Genomic DNA, 18,570 nt, shown 5'->3' with positions numbered 1-18,570 from the left:
ATATATATTAATTTATTAAGATCACGTGACTTTCAAGTGCCTATTCATGAATATTCATGAATATATATTCTACTCTACTCAAATTTTTGGAGTTTTACGCTACTTATATTCTATTCATGAGTAGTATGAATACCTTGAGTATTTCTTGCTCACACTGACTGGCATTGAAATACAAGTCCCATGTCTTATCTTGGGACAATGGAAACAGTGGATAATGGTCCCCAAACCAAATCCTTCAATCGGGAGGAAGTTTACAATTCCAATGAGGGGCCCACGATGGGAGACATGTATCTCGAGAGGATTCTGAACTGGAGGGAAGGTTAAAGATCGTGAGGTTACCGGGAAGCTCTTGTGAGCGAAACTGCGAGCAGCTTGTAACATTCTACAGTCGACGAGGTTTTAGGCTGAGCGTATAATCGTCTCTGATTGTCTTGCCAACCCTCGGGGTGCTGTGTGTTACATTTAGCTGGGCATATTTAATATTGGAATTTTCCGATATTTGATTCTCATGTATACTACACGCTTGACAGCGATGAGAGCATTGACAGCAGCAATACTGGCTCCTGGAAGTTGGAGGGAGAAGCTAAAATAACTCCACTTTAAGACATCCAAATTCCTAACAAAATAAACCACAATAATATCGCTGAGACGGGATTGCTCAAAGGCATTGGAAAGAGTGATTTCCTAGCGCTTCCAAATTTTTGATGCGAAGCTTTAAACCGCGAACTGTCACATCTTTCATAAGGAATTCAGTCTCCTTTGATGGCATGAAAACGAGACAGATTTACGACAGCACTCCGCAAACATTTCCCTTCTCCAAGGAAGTTTGAGCCCGCTAGGACATACTCATATCGCTTGGGTATTTAATATATATTGAACGTCTCTTGAACGACATAAATAGAATTCCCAAATAGCCGAGAGGCGAGCACGACTCCTGGGTGTATCGGGAAGTCCGGTTAGCTTATATTCCAGATTCTGAGCATGGAGCGCGTGGAAGGAGAGTGACCCAAAGTTCCAGCAGGTAGCCCTAAACAGAGTGAAAGCGAGTCAGGGCTAGAATGGTTGAGTATCATGAATCAATGTTCTCTTTCTTATGCGTCGCATGGGGTTGCCGCTCTTGCTCAGGCGCTCATCACCCCCAGCTCACCTCGGCTCGGGCAACTTGCCGGAGCTCATTTCATGTGTCGCGAATCGGGATGGATCTGCGCCCCTTTTCCATCTCCTTTCGGGAAAGGCGTCCTATTAGTCAGCGCATGACAAGGGTTACGAACAGTCACCCCTTGCTGCACCGGAACTCTTGACGCGCCACGCAAACATTTTCCAATCATACTTTTTTTAAACTTATTCTGAACTCTACATGCAGTTTGAAGGCCTTTCGTATGGATTTCGTAAGATGACATGTATTAATTGATCGGTAAGGATATATCCCAAGGGCGCACACAAATACGGGCACTAACAGGGGTAGTGCAGCCCTAATGACATCAAGTTTTGTCAGCTTTTTCTGGTGAACCTTCGCTCCTTTTCATGTCGCGCCTCTCGATATCAACAACCCACAGCCTTTCACGATGCTGGGGACGTTGCGTCGCAGTTCAGTCATATCTGCGATTGGTATCTGTGTTCTAGTAACGGTCTGGCTCAGCTCGGGGCGATTACAGAACACCTCGTTTGGTTCCTCGATTGTGTCCACCATCTCTCAACACACGACTCCAACCACATCTACAGCCTCAACGGCGGCGATAGTCAAGAATAGCCATCTCCCTGCTCCAGTCTCGCTATATTTTAACCAAGTTTTCTCCCCTGACGACGCGAACCCTCATGATTTCCCTGCTCTCCGAAAAGCATGTGATCGCGCCACATGGCACGAGGATGTCTACCTGCAATGTGGCGGAATGTTCGCGGGCATGACTTCTATCATGTCAGAAGTGAAGGTCTGCTTCAAAATGGCGGTTGAAGCTGGAACGGGGCTCATTTTACCAACGATACCGATAAGAGACAACACCAACTTGCTAGAATTCAACAACAATGACGACGAAACTGGCGATGCATATATGCCATACGACCAATGGTTCGACACGAAGCACCTGGTAGAGACGCTGGGCAGAGCATGTCCGAAGATGAAGATCATTCATCCAGACCAACTAAAGCCGGACCACGCGAACAAAGTGGCCGTGAAGAACCACTGGGAGATCGACGTGTCGAAGGCTCCCGGCTATCATTTCACCGTTAGCCATTTCTGGACCGGCAACCCGTTCAGAAAGTTCTTCGACGATCAGTTGGCCAAACTAGAGAAGGACTCCAGCACCACGGGAACCGGAATCAGCGTCATCAAGATCGCTTCCCTTTTCCTGCTCTACAACATCACAAATGACCCTACAGGCGGGGATCTCAAACTCTGGAATGAACTAGCAATGCTCATCCGGTTCCTCGAGAAGCCAAGACAAATCGTCAATCAATTACTCACACATATCAACCGTCCTTATTACGGGGTGCATTTTAGAGCAGAGAACGACAGCATCTGGAATTCCGCCGAGGATCAAATGCACAACGATCTCGACGTGCTCGACAAGGCCTGGGCCAAGTATGGGAAAGGCAGCGCTTCCGGCATCAACTCCCAGAAACCGCTCGTCTACCTCGCATGCGGAGACGAAAAGCAGGTAGAAATGTTTGCTGAGGTGGGGAAAACACGTGGTTGGGAAGTGACGCATAAATGGGAGCTCGCTCAGAAGAGCGCGAACCCCACGACGCTGGAAATGATTAATGCGCTGCCGTTTGATTTTCAAGGGGCGGTGGATATGGGCATGATGGTGCAGAGCTACTTTTTCATTGGGATTAGTGGAAGTGCATTCTCAAATACAGTGGCCCATGCGAGGGATCCAATTGGACGCTATAGATGGAGTTCACTGGAGGAGGAAGATGATGGAGGGGCGAGGACTCACATTGTCAGCGACGGGGTTCAGAGTTCTTATCCTTGCTGTTTGTAGGTTAGTATAACAGAAACGAACATTAATATCACTTTGAGAATGAGGTCAAGGGTCGAGCTTGGCTTGTTTCAACTTCGACATTCGCTTGTAGTTGCGCAAGTGCCAGAGTTATGAATTTCACTTCCGTATTCGGTACGGAACCTCAATCTCCGCACCCAACGTCGAGATCCTCACATCTATTATCCGAAGCACAAATGATGAACAGCCTGTCTAATAGCCATTCCCGACTTGGCTGCAAGTAGCTCTGCTATATTACAAGTGTTTGGACGGGATTTTTCATCCCGTTTTATATGACGAGCATGGTTTCCCCGCTGGGGGGGGGAGTGGGGGTCGCTGATGTCGGGACAAGTTATTCTCCGCCGGCATTGCTTTTAAGGGGATTGTATAAATACAGGCATGAGATAACTCTCGTTCAGGTTTGATTCCAGTCTCCACTTCTTGCTCAGCTTGAATTTATTCTTGGTGAAGTTCTGTCATCATGAAAATACTCCAGATCCTCTTATTGTCGGTAGTGGTCCTGGCAACGGCTACTTCTTTTCCTTTAAGCTCAGTAACCCAGACTGAAGCCGAAAATGAGGCAACCTCAAGTGAGCTCGAGAAAAGAGCGACCTTCCCCTCAGTTTCCGGCCTCAAGTTCAACATCGATGGCTCAACTGTCTACTTCGCAGGGACAAATGCCTACTGGATCGGCTTCCTAACCTCCAATACCGACGTCGACAAGGTAATGGATCACCTACAATCCTCGGGTTTAAAGGTGCTTCGAGTCTGGGGTGCGTCTCTTCCCCTCCCTTGAAGTCCTTGAAACTGACCAAGTGCCGTTCAGGCTTCAACGACGTAACGCAAACCACCTCAGGAGTCTGGTACCAGAGCTTCGTCACAGGCCAACAGCCCCAAATAAATACCGGAGCGAACGGCCTCCAACGCCTCGACTACGTAGTTTCGTCCGCCTCTTCCCATGGCATAAAACTAATCGTCAACTTCGTGAACAACTGGGGCGATTACGGCGGTATGCCCGCCTACAACACCTACTACGGCACCACGAAAACAACCTGGTACACCAACTCCAAAGTCCAGGCACAATACCAAGCTTACATCAAAGCTATCGTAAGTCAGTATAAGGATAGTACGGCGATCTTTGCGTGGGAGTTAGCGAATGAACCAACGTGCAACGGGTGTAACCCCAGCATTGTGACGGATTGGGCTACCAAGACGAGTGCGTACATTAAGTCATTGGACTCTAATCATATGATTACGATGGGCGATGAGGGTTTCGTTAATGGTGGGGGCGATGGGAGCTATCCTTATACGACCGGTGAAGGGATGGATTTTGAGGCGAACTTGAGGATTCCTGTACCTTCCCTTAAAAATCATCCCTCTAATCTGCTTTGATGAACCAACAATCTTTGTAGGATATCAGTTTTGCGACCTTCCATCTTTATCCTTCTTCCTGTGAGTACATCCTACTTCTTCTCCACCAGAGAAAAATGGGAGTTAACAAGTACAGGGAGCGAATCGACAACCTGGGGTTCTCCCTGGATCGCCAACCACGGCGCTATCTGCGTTAAAGTCGGCAAGCCGTGTATCCTGGAAGAATATGGCGTTACCACTAACAAAACAGCTGTTGAAGGGCCACGGCAAGCTACGGCGCTAAGCACGGCAGGCATTGCCGGTGATATGTACTGGCAGTACGGGGATACGCTAAGCAGTGGGAAGACGTCGGATGATGGGAATACGATTTACTATGGGTCGAGCGATTTCAACACGCTGGTTACGCAGCACGTTTCTAATATCAAGGCAAAGGGTTAGGGGGAGAGTGGATTTGAGAGGAAGTTTGGGGACGAGGAGCTGCTTGTGCCTAGTTGGCCCTTTATGGCAACCCTCTTTGAAGAAATAAGCTATTATCAAGAATCCCATGCATAAAGTTTTGGATGTGTCGCCTGAACATTTTGCTTGAGGGCTCTTTCTCCAGGACCATTTAACCTCTGGCAATTGTTGTATGTCCTCCGAAGTGAAAAATCAGTCTCGTTTATAAAAATTGGGACCTATAACTCATCTTTCACTCTTTTTGAAGTTGTGACAAACACCAGCTACGTGGAACCTCAAGCAACTGGAAAATCTTTCTTTTTGAATTGCGAACTATGGACGGCATTCTATTTCTTGTAAACTCGCATCGTCATCTCGTAAAATCTCCGGTCAAATGAGGTTATCCCTCGCCCATTTAGACTAACGCAGCTCAATTCCCCGCTCCAAGAGCACCATATATCTTGCTTTCGATATCAACCCACATCCCTAAAACCTTCCCATCTGCAAAAGGTAGGATTTGTGTGCAAATTATGCCAGCAACCCCGTTCTCTCTATCGCACCACCACCATAGGTTCGGCAATCCGGCCCAGAAACCGGCCCCGGTTGATCTCCCAGTTGCACCCCCATTACTCAGCATCATCGTGAGCCCCCAACCTTGAGCCGGATTTCCAGAAACCGGGTAGATTTCCGGGATAACATTGGTCAAGTCCGGCTTCGCGGCTGGAATTCCTTGCCTCCCAAAGTTAGGAAACTTCTCGATTTGGTTGCGAAACATTTCTTCGACGGTTGTTTCAGCCAAAATTCGGGCACCTGTAGTGGGCGAAGTTCCGTTGTTGAGAAGTGTCGCAAGGATCTCTGTGCTGGTAAGATAAATGACAACGGAGAAGGGACAGTGGACCCACGGCAATAGTCTCGAGGTTTAGCAAAGCAGCCGGCCCCGCCACTATTAAAGCAGGAGGAGATTTCCTCTGCAGATTCCACCACCAGTGGCCGTCGAAGTGGATGATCCCGACTCATCAAGGGTCCGTCCGGATTTCGTTGGTTCATGTAGGCTAGCTTGCTCTTCATGGACTTTGTTGGAATCATGGAAATGTCGCTGAGACCTAGGGGCTTGAAGATATTCTCGTGAAGGTATTCGTTAAGGGATTTTCCGGTGACTCGCTCGAGGGCAATACCAGCCCAATCTATGTTGATCTGACATTGTTATTAACCAATATTCGTCCAACCTGGATTTGGACTTACGCCGTATTCCCATGCCTCTCCTGGTTGGTTAACCAACGGTTGCAGCATGTCGTGCATACTTCCGGAGAACTCATCGTAGCCAACAGGAAAACTATAATCTCGAAGCTTCTCATTGAAGAAAGTGTACCCGAATCCAGCTACAAAAATTCAGAACCATATCAGTCTTTGCATGGAGTCCCATCACGTACCAGTATGGGTCAAGAGCATTCGGAGAGTAATCCCCGTTTTCTTCTCCACCAATGTACCGTCATCTTGCAAAACCTTGACACTTTTCAACTCCGGGCATAACTCCTCCAATTGGCTTGAGTTGTCCAAGGCGATTTTACCTTGTTCCACGAGCTGCAAAAGAGCTATGCCAACAATCAGCTTGGTGCAAGATGCAATCCAGTATACATTGTCCTGGGTCATTGGCTCATGGCTATTGACGCCACGCTTGCCTGCGCAGTGAGCAAAAAGTTCTTTGCCATCTCGCCCTACAATTACAACGGTCGCACCTGGGATGTCCGCCTTCTGGTCTGTGCAGGCGGTATCGACAGTTTGACGGAGGGAATCAAGCACTGCCGTAGATAATTGCACCATTTTAAGAGTATTTCAGAGATGAGAAGTTGCAGAAACGAGATATCTGATACAGAAGGTAGCATGGTAGATGCCACACTTGCAGCTGCAGGGTATTATGTGACAATAATTGAATAGACTTCGCAACGAAAAGTAGTCAGATCGTGATCCGACCCCATCTCATGGTTCCTTCTTTGGGAACCGCAGACCTCCTTGGCCAACGGCTCCGATGGAGATTCGGAGCCGTCTGTGTTTTCATGCAGCCCGCTCATTGTGGAGCTGCAGATCTCTAGTGTCAGCGCCGGAACAGGTTAGCGTGCACAGATCATGCAGAATTCAGGGGACCCCGCAATCTTCCTCGAGACTGGGCCTTGTTGAATCGAATTTTAACATAGCGGTTGGAATGAAGCACGGCTTCGTGCGGTTAGTGCCGTTGAGAATGACTTCGCAACTGGGCAGAGGGCATGGCCATGCTTTCTGAGCTGGGGATACGAGTATATGGAATATTGCGGTGTGCTCCGCTTTGCCTTGCCCCCACCCCCTTTTCTAAACGAGATACGATAGGACGTGAGCCCAGCCGAGCATCCGAGGTGACCCTGGCTTTTCCCCGCATTCTCACCTCCCCTGTTCCTCCTGCGCCCCCCGCACTCTAACCCCTCGAGCCCGAAACCTGCTCCCTCCTCTATTATCTGGGGACCAGAAACGGAGCCGGCGCCATTCCTCCATGCTTCAACAACTCAACTCACGATGACGAAACGAGCATTGCAACAACCTCTACCAGCGTGGGAAGATTCAGCTGTGGAACGAGTACTTTGGGGAGATCAGTCTCTTCCCGGCGTGGTATCAAAGTCTGGTCGAAAGCAGCATCGAAGCTGTGATCAGTGCAGGAAAGGCAAAAAAGGGTGTGATGCCATCATTCTGAAAGATTTCGGAAATGATTTGGCCGATGGTAATGTAGAAGGTAGCTGGGGAAGAGGTGTGTTAGAGTTCCATTCTGATTGCTCTTGTGGGGTTTCTGACATCACCTAGGAACATTTCCTCTGGGTCCATGCTCGAACTGCACAAAAACTGGCAAGGATTGCACCTTCGTATGGCTTTTCTCACAAGAGAGAGACCGTGTCCGACGAACGAACAATGGGCCAGGACCATTTTCGAAGCGCACCAAGCTGCGAGCAACTGAAATGCAGTCAGATATTCCGAGCCTGGGCAGTCTGTCATCGAATGGTTTCCGAGAACGTTCAAACTTTCTTTCCGCATCGTCCTCAATTCCCAAAAAGGTGCCACGTGCAGGCGGTGGACAGAGCGAACTCTCCTCTGTCGTCAGTCTTGACCACTCAGCCAGGCCTCCTTCGCCACGATGGGACTTCGATGACATTTCGGAAGGGGATAGTGTGTCTGCAAGTCCCAAAACTTTCTCCAGCACATCGCAATCTTGGAACAGAAGGACCTTTGATGGAGAAGAAATCGGCCAACCACTCCCATTCTCAAATTTCGTCTGGAGTGAGCCCCTCAACCCTGAGCCATTCCACGATAAAAACTCAGAAGGGGCAAATAACCCAACAGGATTCAATTTTTCCGCTGCCTCTGACATTTCTCAAATTGGGGGGAAACAACCTCGCAACTCAAGGCGAAGGAAACGACCATTCCAGACACCAGCCGATATCTCTCCTTTCTCCATATCAGAAAACATGGCAACTTTCACCAATAAGAGTCTTATGACTAAGAATTTGATGAAGGTGTACCATGATAGCTTTGAAAATGCACTATCATGCTGGTTGACAGAGAGGACGTGTCCTTACGGCAACCGAGCATTAACTTCAAACTGCGCTGACTCAATGGACCCATCAATGCTCCGCGAATGGGGCCCTGATTGGTCAAACAGAATATGTAGACGGGTCATCAATCTTGATCGGAAGTCTGCTGTCGTTCGGGACAGGCCGCTGACCGGGTCCGAAGAGAAGGCAGCTTCTAGCGCACTAAACCTTGCAATCATGGCTTTTGCAACTCAGTGGTCTCAGTCGAGCCAGCGGAGCCAAGAAAAATTTCAGTCTGTGAATACGAACAAGGCCCCATGGGAGGGGACCAACGATCTCGTCAACGACGAGGCGCAAGGCACCGCCAGCCATCATTTGGACGACTTTATACCTCCAGCAATAGAGTTTGATAGGATCATTCAAGAATCACTTTGGGCTCAAGCAAGACGTGCAATTCAAGATGCAACACATGTGGAATCATTTCGGGTTGTTTTTGCTCACATCATTTTTGGTCTTACTCAGAAACCACTGGGTGTCGACCAGCACTTCCCCTCCCCACGGTCAAAAGTCAGAAAAAGATCTTCAAGAAGTTTACACACAGCTTTGACTCCAGAGAGTGAATATAACGAACAGAGTGGTTCCACGTCGGCGGCCACGGATCGGGAAGCGCATACCAGACTCGTCGGGGAGATCGAAGATATTATTGATCGAGATGGACCCCCGATTTTCCTAGAACAAGGACTTCGCCACATACATACTCTCCGATGCAAGGTGGATGGAGGGAAGGTACAACGATGGAAATCCAAAGACGAAAGCGGACGGATAAAGACGGGAGTTGACTCCATCTCTGCACAGCTTACCCAGGAAGACAGAAAAACTGTGGATCTGCTTTACTGGCTCGGAGTTATGTTCGACACCCTCTCAGCCGCAATACATACCCGGCCACTCGTTGTATCCGATGAAGACAGCGATATACATCTCGAAGTTGCTCCTGATTCAAATTATCTATGCCGGCACGGCCATGACGGCGAAAGCAGTCAAGCCCTACTGATGGAACAACATATTCCGGATCGTTTAATGCCAACAAGTACTTCAAAGCTCTGGAGCATGTTTTTCTTTCAAGAACAAGCTCTTCGTAATAGGACCCCACCTATCCGCTGGCCATGTTCGTACCAGTCTGCAGCAACTGCGCTCGCCGATGCTGCTCCCATCAAAGTCTTGCTCTTCCGCAGAGTCACACGAATACAAACCTTGATATCAAGACATGTCCACGGAGAGCAGCTGGAAGAAGCCATAAAAGACGCTCTCCATGTGCATCAATACTGGAATGCCTTGTATGGACCTTTTATCCTCGACCTCGTCGCTCATCACGACCAACTTCCCGCTCGGATTCAATCTTGGTACATCTGCCTAACCGGACACTGGCACCTTGCAGTACTTCTGCTCGCCGATGCCATCCAAGCTATCGACACCGGCGGCCAGTTAGGTCTCGAATCTCAGCGTCGCTGGCGCGAATCATGTGGCCTGGTCACTGCTCTCCGCCGACGTACATCACATGCTGTCGCCGACCTGGCAAGATGTTCCTGTCCGAGGGACGATGCATCTTTCCCTGACGCAGGCGAATTCCATTATGCGATGAATCAAGGAGCCCTACTTACCGAGCCGTGGACTGAGGTCTTGATTCGTGTGTTTGCTAAAGCTGGAGCTTTACTCCTGGCCGATGCAGCAATGTCTAAGTATGGAACTGATCCCGTGAAAGGCTGCAAGCAGGCCTTAGAGTGTAGTGAATCGTGCGTTGAAGCTTTGTGGTACTTGGGCAGAAAGTCTGATATGGCGTTCCTTGCGGCCAAAGTGTTAACAAAGGCTTTGAAGGACGCCGGGGAGAAGATGGTCACTGCGGAAATGTCCCGGATTTCAGAAGAATGGCTTGAACCTGGATTCTCGGTGGACGACGACTTCTCTTTTTCTGGATTGTCAGCTGAGATGAACGGTTTTGCTCAGACAGGTGGAGATGCTAAGTTTGGATTCTTAGAGGAAGATGCAATGCAGAATTTTCACGTTGATTTGATGGGCGTTGATCATTTCGAGTCACTTATATGACATCTTCGTTCCTATGAGTAGCATACAAAGTCGTGCCATTGGAGTATACAGATTCAACTTAAATCAAAAAGCATTCATTTCTCCTTTGATATGGAGCCGTGAGGTTTCAATATCAAATATCTAGATCCCTGTTCTGGGACCACTCTTTGCACGGGTTTTTGCTCCGTTGTCAGTACAGTATTTCGATCCGCAGATTTGAATCGTTCAATCCTGCTCCGCAGTAAAGGTGTAAGGGAGGAGTCGGCTCCGCTCTTTACGATATTGAGGCGGTTCCGGACATGAGTGCGGCACCGCAAACTAGCTTGAGGCAGACTTTTCAGCCGAATACAGCGTAGGTAAATTCAGATCCCCGCGACTAGGCTTGGCGATGTTCCGTACTGAACGAAACGTGCCAGGACGTTCCAGGGGTTTGTGATAGTCAGGAACGGGTAGTATTAGATTGATCCCCTCGTTCCTAAGCGAGGTAATCCCTATATACCCTCATTTTTTTTTAATAAAGGCTTTTATAAATTACATTATTAAGAGGCTAAATACTATTATATAACCTTTATAAGAAATAAGAAAGGCCTTTCTAAAGCTATTATATTATTATTATTATTATTATTATTATTATTATTATTATTATTATTATTATTATTATTATTATTATTATTATTATTATTATTATTATTATTAATTATAATAATATTAGACTTTAATTAGTTTTATTATATAATATTTATTATTTATTAATTATAAAAAAAGAACTAATTTATATTAATATTAGAAGTATTACTAGTATTAAAAGAAATAAGCCTTTAAATTTATTAATTATTATATAATAAATATAATTAAAAATAAGAAAATTATTATTAGTTTAGATTTATAAAACTAGAAATAAAAAAGTTATTTAGGGCCAAATTATTTAATATATTATTATTATATTAAAAACTTATAAGATATAAAAAGTAATAAAAAGCTCTTTTATAAATAATAATATTAGTAAAGAAAAACAGAGAAAATTAAAATAAAATAAAACTTAAATAATATTTAAAAAGTTCTTTAATTATATAAGAGTTTTAAAAATTATTTTAAAAAAAATACTACTTGTTTTAATATTTTAAATACTTTTTTATTTCTTATTTTAGCTTATTTTATAATAAATTTTTTGTAAGGCACATAATAGCAGGGTAATATACAAGTAATTAAGGTAAGTAAGCTATAGAGTAATACTTATAAGTATAACTAATTCCAAGAATTAATTCTAATAAAAGACTAATTAATACCCCTTTCTAAAGCTAGGAGTATCTCCCTATATATTCCCTAGTACTTAGCCAAACCTGCAAAGCGCTTTACTTAACTAGGAAACATGATCCCATATAATCTGTATAATTCCGATTACCTGTATAATTCCGATTACCTGTATAATTCCGATTACCTGTATAATTCCGATTATAAGCTTTACCCAAAATAGAGAACTAGATCTATAATATCTAATACCTATTTATATGCTATTACGTGTATTTATTATATTTTTAAAAGAATTCTTTTTAGTTTATTACTTATTAAAGAAATTAAAGAAATATTAATAATTATAAATAAAAGCTTTATTAAATATAAGCCTCTTATTTATTAATATTATAAGAATTTTAAGAATTTTAAGAATTTTAATTCTTTTATTTATTTTTATTTATAAGTTATATAATTTAATTAAAGATATTAAGCTTTAATAACTTTTTATTATATAAGAAAGAAATATTATTATTTAAATAATAATAAAAAACTTTATTTTTATATTTTAAAATTAATTTATATTTATAAGAATTAAATTTATATATTTCTTAATTAATTAGTTTAATATATTATATATAAAAGCCTAAATTATAAATTAATAATATAATATAATAAAAAGAATAGTTTTAATATAATATTTATTAAATTATATAAATTTATTACTTTTTTAAAACTTAGCTTATATTATATTTAACTAAACTTATATAAGAAAAATAAGAAACTTATAATTATTTTTTAAAGATATTTATTATATAAAATATATAATTTATAAAAATAATATTTCGTTTTATAATAAATAATAATAAAGAAATTTATAATTATATAAAGCCTTTTAGGTTTTATAAAATGAAATATTTATTTATTTAATATTAGTTATTTTATTTATAATCTTTATTTACTTAATTATATAAATAAATAATTTACTAATATAAGTTATAATATAATATAATTTATTAAATAAACTTAAAAGCTTAAACTTTACTTTTTTTTTATTTTATTATAATTATTTAATTTATATAATTTAAATTTCTTTATTTTAATTAATTTAAAAAATTAAAAGACTTATATAATAAAATTAATAATATAGCTAATATAATAAATTTATATATATTTTACTTAATATTAAGCTCTTATATTATAATATAATTAGTTTAATCTTTTTAAAAAAATTTAAAAAGTAATTTAAATATATTTAAATATTTAAAGAAATATAAACATATAAAATTATTAATTAAAAAATTTCTTATATAATATTCTTATATTAGACTTAGAATTCTTTAATTTTAATAAAGGAAACAAAATAAGAAATAAGAAATATACTTTTATAAGCTTTATTTAAAACGTAATAAAATATATAAAACTCTAGTTATTTTTTTATATTATAAAAGAGGTTTTATATAATAATAAGAATAATTAAGGCTTTTATAAGAATTCTTTAATAAATTTATAAATTAAACTTCTTTATATTTTTCAGTATTTAAGCTTATTAATAAAATATTTTAGTTTATTAATTAACTTTTTTCAATTCTTAAAGATAATAAGCTTAAGAGAAATAAGTAAATAATAATTTTAAATATATTTTTTAAAAGTTATATAATAATAAAAAAGAATTAAATTTTTATTAAATATTAAATAATAAATAGTATTATTTCAAATAATCTAAAAAAGCCGTTTATTTTAATAAATAAAATATTTTAAGAATATATTTAGAGTAAAATAATTATATAAAGAAAGAATAAAGAAAGAAAAATGAAATTATAATAAAATTAATAGTAATTTAATACTAGTATTACTTAATACTTATTAATACGGTCTATAATATTTATAAAACGTTTTAAAGGCCTAAAATCTAATATATTTTATTATATTATTAGTAAATTTAATATATTTTCTTTATTAATTATATTAAGTTAATTAATTAATAAGAATTATAAAGCTATTAATATTCTTATTATTATTACCATTATTATTATTACTATTATTACTACTATTATTATTACTATTATTTCCTAAATTACCTTAAATACTTTTAATATTCTTATTTAATAAAAATATTGCAATTTATATTATAAACTTATATATTTTATTTTCATAATTTGAATATAGTTTTAGAAAGGTTTTTATTAAAGTTTTACAAATTTTGAGAATTAGGAATAGCTATAAAGGTCGAGGCTATAAGTCTTGTAATTACTAGAGCTGTTGCCTGATAGCGAGGGAAGCACTATAATTATAGGGCCTTACAGGATTTCCGGGGCCAAAATATAGCGTGCAGGCCTTATAAACATCGCTAAACCTACTCTTCTACAAGCTATAAAGCCTGTAAGGTTCATTGCATTAATTAATTAGCTAGCTTAATGCGGCGGGTAGAGAAGGTATGTCAGATTTACTAATAACACAGCAGGATATATCAGATTTTAGGCCTGTTCCAAGGTGGATCATCTCCAAGTTTGCCCGCGACCGACATGCTACAAGCCTAACTTGTTTCCAGAATAGTAGAGGCAATGTGACTGGTAGCGGCTCCGAACCTATCCTGCAGCCGGATCCTGATACCTACCACTGGTGGGAGGTACGAACGAGTATTCAATCGCGGCTCCGGAAAGGTATACAGCGTGGCGGTAAGGATAGAAAGTGGATCAAATTGATCCAAAGGGCCTCTGCGCTGGATCAGGGAGGAACTGATATAGTGAGCATTTCCCAACTAACCAGAGCTTTTATTCTGAGCAATCAACACATGTTTTCTGTCGTCATTCGATCAACAAAACAAAACATTATTTCTTCCTTTGCAAGCCAAGCCACACAATCATCCGTCAATATGGGTTCCATCGATAAGGGCATGAAAACTGAACTGACACAATACTCCCACCGTCGTAGCAACATCGGACCCTACGCCGATGATTTGGACGTTGATGTTATTATTGTAGGAGGAGGTTTCGGTATGCATTATACCAGCACAACTTCAATGGCCCGCAAAACTCACATTAATCTTAGGTGGTGTTTTCTGTCTCAAAACACTCCGAGAGCATGGTCTTCGGGCAGTCATTTATGAAGCTGGCACCGACCTCGGCGGAACTTGGCGCTGGAATCGCTATCCCGGAGCCCGAGTTGACTCTGAGGTACCTGAGTATCAGTTCTCTTGGCCAGAGGTCTACAAAGATTGGACATGGACTACCAACTACCCGAATTATCAAGAGCTTCGAGCTTACTTTGACCATGTGGACAAGGTTCTCGATATCAAGAAGGATTGTTCGTTCGAAACAGTTGTAACTGGTGCGCAATTCAAACCTTCTGAAGGGAAGTGGCACGTCGAGACCGAAGACGGTCGTGTGGCAAAGGCAAAGTATTTCATTGTCGCCGCTGGATTTGTACGCATGCCAGACTCTTTCCATGCTGGACCCTGACTTACATTTGTAGGCATCCAAGCGCTACATCCCACCCTTCAAAGGCCTTGATAAGTTCAAGGGGGTCATTCACCATTCTTCTTTCTGGCCCGAGGAAGGTGTCAACGTTAAGGGAAAGCGTTGCGCGGTAATTGGCACGGGCGCCTCTGGGGTTCAAATTGCCCAGGAATGGGGACCCGAAGTCGGCGAGATGAAAGTGTACCAACGGACACCCAATCTGGCAATCCCTATGCAAAAGCGCATGCTCACCCCAGAAGAACAGAATCTCGGAAAGCAGTGGTACTACCGCCTTTTCGAATACCGCGAAAAGTGCTTTGGTGGATTCTTCTACACTCTGTATGAGAAGAATACATTCGATGATTCCCCAGAAGATCGTGAGGCATTTTACCACAAGCTGTGGGACTACGGAGGATTCCGCTTCTGGATTGGCAACTACAAGGACATGCTGGTAAATGCTGATGCCAACAAGGAAGCATACAATTTCTGGGCCAAGCATGTAAGAAATCGAATTGGCGACCCCAGGAAGCGGGACATCTTGGCACCACTGAAGATGCCGCACTTCTTCGGCGTAAAGAGGCCCTGTCTGGAGCAGAACTACTACGAGCAATTCAACAGGCCCAATGTTGATATCATCGACATCAAGAACAACCCCATTACCGAGTTCACCGAGACAGGTATCAAGCTCGAGGACGGCAGCCACGAAGAATTCGACGTCGTCGCCATAGCTACAGGTTTTGTCAGACTCCCGAACCACCCCCAAGATATGCATTGTAGCTAATATTCAAGACAGGATATCACAACCGGTGGCATGACCCACATGGGCCTCAAAAGTATCAACAACACCAATCTCCATGATGAGTGGAAAGCGGCAGCGAACACCTACCTTGGCATGACGGTGTCCGGGTACCCGAACATGTTCCATCTCTATGGTCCACACGGCCCAACACTTCTTTCAAACGGTCCAAGCACTGTTGAAGTTCAGGGCCGGTGGATCGTCGACTGCATCCGCAAGATGGAACGCCAGAGCATCAAGTACATCAACCCCACAACGACGGCCACCAAAGTGTGGAAGCAGCGCATCAATGACATCAGCAATGCGAGTTTGTTTCCGACAACGAAATCAACGTACATGGGTGGAAGTATGCCTGGGAAGGCATTTGAGCAGGTTAACTATGCTGGGGGGATTCCGAACTACATTATTGAATGTCGGGAGGCTTTGGATGGGTGGAATGGGTTTGAAGTTGTGAAGGCATAGAATGTCACTGCATGTCATTTACTACAGAAAACGACTTCGCCAGTCAGCTTCGCCAGAGTTTACTCTGCCTAGCCCTCACTGCAAACCTCGCTCTCCCAGCCTTGATTCTTGTCACTGTCACTCGTTTCTAATCCCTCCAATGATGACTTCCGCAATCTCCACCCTCCATCTTAAGTTGGTGGCTCGGAATAGTTCCTTTTAACACAAGATGTCCACACTATCCTTTGCGAATCCACTTTCCTCACTCCCGGTTATCCGGGTTTCCGTCGAAGCCTCTCCTTCTACACAATTCACTAAGTTCTTCTCCCATGTACATCGACAACAGAATAACCCTCTTTTCTCATCTCCCCCAACCATACACTCCGCACAAACTCCATGTCTACATTTCGCACATGCACTCGCAATGTTCAACTTCCAACCTGGACACCGTCTATGCTTGCAGGGACTACAAATCCACACCTCTCGGGTCTCAAACGTCAACACATCCTCGAAATTCGTCACTTGGGTTAGATCCCCTCTCTGACAGTCCTGGCAGCGTTCCTGGTGACATCTGTGGCAAAACTCGAACCAGCCTTCGTCAGAGTCCCATCCATAGTCCACTTCGTGGCCAGAGAAGTGGTCGGATATTAGGGTGTTGATGGAATGAACATCTGAGAGGGAGATGGTCTCTTCGCCAAGGGTTCTGAGACAGTAGGCTGGGTGGGTGCAGGTGCAGTAGGGGTGGTTGCATGGAGGTGGAAGCTGCGGCTTCGCTGGTGGCGAGCTGCTGACGAAGCCTTTGAGTTGTTTTAGCATTTGAACAAACTTTATTCTTGAGTGGGATATTGATTAGAGATGGGGAGGGGGATATCGTATCATGAGTAAATATTTTTATGTGAACTTCAGGCGCAAATTTGTAGTATGACTAACCTATTTTTGATAAAAATAGATGATCGTCATGTCATGCTTCTAGTTTTCGAAAGTACGAAGAGACCAAATCCATCGTTCAAGTGAATGGTGTTTCATTCTTCGCGCTCTGGAAAGAGCAAATATGCTCGAGTCATTGTTCTATTATAGATTGATGATTGACACTTACCACATTCGGGAATCGAACCATGACTGATTCACTTTATTAGTCCCCAAACCCGTGAAGCATAAAGACCCCTCGTCAATCCAGAGTCTCGTTACAAACTCCGCCACCCTCCAAACACAACCTTAAACAGTCCACTCCGCCAGATCACAAAGAAAACACATAAAATATTCATCCCGCACTCTGAATATCCTCTCGAGGAAATACCCCCGATTACATCGATCCAAACTCAGCAGCCGCAAAGCACGCACCTGTCAAGCAAAAGAGCGGTAAATCTGATAACCCATATTTATGCGTCAAATGCGCCAACTGTGGCCACAAGCCGCGTGCTTCATATGATGAATGTATATTTGGTATCAATATGCTCGTCCCGAAGCGGAAGTGCTGTAGCTGTGGAAACAAGGAGAAGATCTGAAATGAGGGTCAGTGGGTGGCATGGAAGTTGAGAAACCCGGCGATATTGGACTTGAGATTGGGGGTGAGGAATGGCTAGAGGAAGTGAGAGTGATTTTTCTGGCGCTTAAAGCAATCCGAAGATTGCGGCATAAAGCGACGGGATCACAGGGCATTTGTACCTCAAGTTGACTTTCAGGCCACTTTCTACTACACTCAACTACTAAAGCCCCCTATATTTCCAGGCTACTCGTCTATAAGCACCCTGCAAACTGTGAATAAGGGGTACTACACCTTTAGAAGGCATATCCCTTGTACTTACAGGGGCAGAGTCGCCACTCCCAGCTAGTGATATCCTCTTGAAGATGTTCTACGACTTTGTAAATGTCTCACAGCCGTGATTGAGAGCTTCAAGCCCAGAGCTACAAGGCTTATAGGGGGTGTAGTACCTTAAATCACACCCCGGATACGCTAAGCCCCTTACGCGAGCGTAAATGCCCCGTAATCCGGTCACTTTATACCGCAATCTTCGTAGCAAAGTCTTGAACACTTTTCTTTGCATACTAGTCGATGGTTTTTATAACGTCGTTGGCCTTATCGCGCCGCGTTTGTGATACGAGCATGATTCCAGTCGCTCCGTGGGTTTTGAAATTTCGGGGATGGGTGGGGATAAAAAAATGGAGATCGGAGAATGTGTACTTCGAAGTTCGTACAGTACATGTGTGATTCAATCTTTCACATCCCGGAT

General features: G+C 42.7%; 5 protein-coding genes across 5 annotated transcripts; 4 read left to right on the top strand and 1 right to left on the bottom strand.

Annotated features, from left to right (window-relative positions):
* The first annotated feature begins 1,346 nt into the window (after window positions 1-1,346).
* K444DRAFT_566614 (uncharacterized protein) lies at window positions 1,347-3,171 on the top strand. Its single transcript, XM_024877136.1, has 2 exons — window positions 1,347-1,414; window positions 1,471-3,171. Exon 2 carries the CDS (start codon window positions 1,566-1,568, stop codon window positions 2,979-2,981), a length of 1,416 nt encoding a protein of 471 aa, XP_024733075.1. The 5' UTR covers window positions 1,347-1,414; window positions 1,471-1,565; the 3' UTR covers window positions 2,982-3,171.
* A 288-nt stretch (window positions 3,172-3,459) lies between these two features.
* On the top strand, window positions 3,460-4,893 carry K444DRAFT_594525 (glycoside hydrolase family 5 protein; the record flags this gene model as incomplete). Its single annotated transcript, XM_024878355.1, has 4 exons — window positions 3,460-3,751; window positions 3,805-4,331; window positions 4,391-4,430; window positions 4,486-4,893. 4 exons carry the CDS (start codon window positions 3,460-3,462, stop codon window positions 4,785-4,787), a joined length of 1,161 nt encoding a protein of 386 aa, XP_024733074.1. The 3' UTR covers window positions 4,788-4,893.
* Window positions 4,894-5,123: 230 nt separating this feature from the next.
* K444DRAFT_654398 (beta-lactamase/transpeptidase-like protein) lies at window positions 5,124-7,047 on the bottom strand (the record flags this gene model as incomplete). The annotated part of the gene is made up of 5 exons (XM_024885942.1): window positions 5,124-5,639; window positions 5,687-5,978; window positions 6,027-6,163; window positions 6,215-6,583; window positions 7,026-7,047. 5 exons carry the CDS (start codon window positions 7,045-7,047, stop codon window positions 5,215-5,217), a joined length of 1,245 nt encoding a protein of 414 aa, XP_024733073.1. The 3' UTR covers window positions 5,124-5,214.
* Window positions 7,048-7,278: 231 nt separating this feature from the next.
* Window positions 7,279-10,507, top strand: K444DRAFT_665833 (uncharacterized protein). Its single transcript, XM_024887125.1, has 2 exons — window positions 7,279-7,557; window positions 7,611-10,507. Exons 1-2 carry the CDS (start codon window positions 7,329-7,331, stop codon window positions 10,433-10,435), a joined length of 3,054 nt encoding a protein of 1,017 aa, XP_024733072.1. The 5' UTR covers window positions 7,279-7,328; the 3' UTR covers window positions 10,436-10,507.
* A 4,012-nt stretch (window positions 10,508-14,519) lies between these two features.
* On the top strand, window positions 14,520-16,360 carry K444DRAFT_693352 (HK97 family phage prohead protease; the record flags this gene model as incomplete). Its single annotated transcript, XM_024887842.1, has 4 exons — window positions 14,520-14,640; window positions 14,696-15,069; window positions 15,119-15,841; window positions 15,896-16,360. The coding sequence occupies 4 exons, from the start codon at window positions 14,520-14,522 to the stop codon at window positions 16,358-16,360; spliced, it is 1,683 nt and encodes a 560-aa protein (XP_024733071.1).
* Between the last annotated feature and the right edge of the window lie 2,210 nt (window positions 16,361-18,570).

Source organism: Hyaloscypha bicolor, assembly GCF_002865645.1.
Source record: "Hyaloscypha bicolor E unplaced genomic scaffold K444scaffold_118, whole genome shotgun sequence".
NCBI lineage: Eukaryota > Fungi > Ascomycota > Leotiomycetes > Helotiales > Hyaloscyphaceae > Hyaloscypha > Hyaloscypha bicolor.
This window is presented reverse-complemented; position numbering and strand designations above follow the sequence as displayed.

Bases quoted from the DNA above. Each gene is read 5' to 3' on its own strand.
- K444DRAFT_665833 (XM_024887125.1), top strand. From the start codon at position 7,329: ATGACGAAACGAGCATTGCAACAACCTCTACCAGCGTGGGAAGATTCA. The intron at 7,558-7,610 runs GTGTGTTAGAGT...GACATCACCTAG, and splicing joins AGAAGGTAGCTGGGGAAGAG to GAACATTTCCTCTGGGTCCA.
- K444DRAFT_566614 (XM_024877136.1), top strand. From the start codon at position 1,566: ATGCTGGGGACGTTGCGTCGCAGTTCAGTCATATCTGCGATTGGTATC.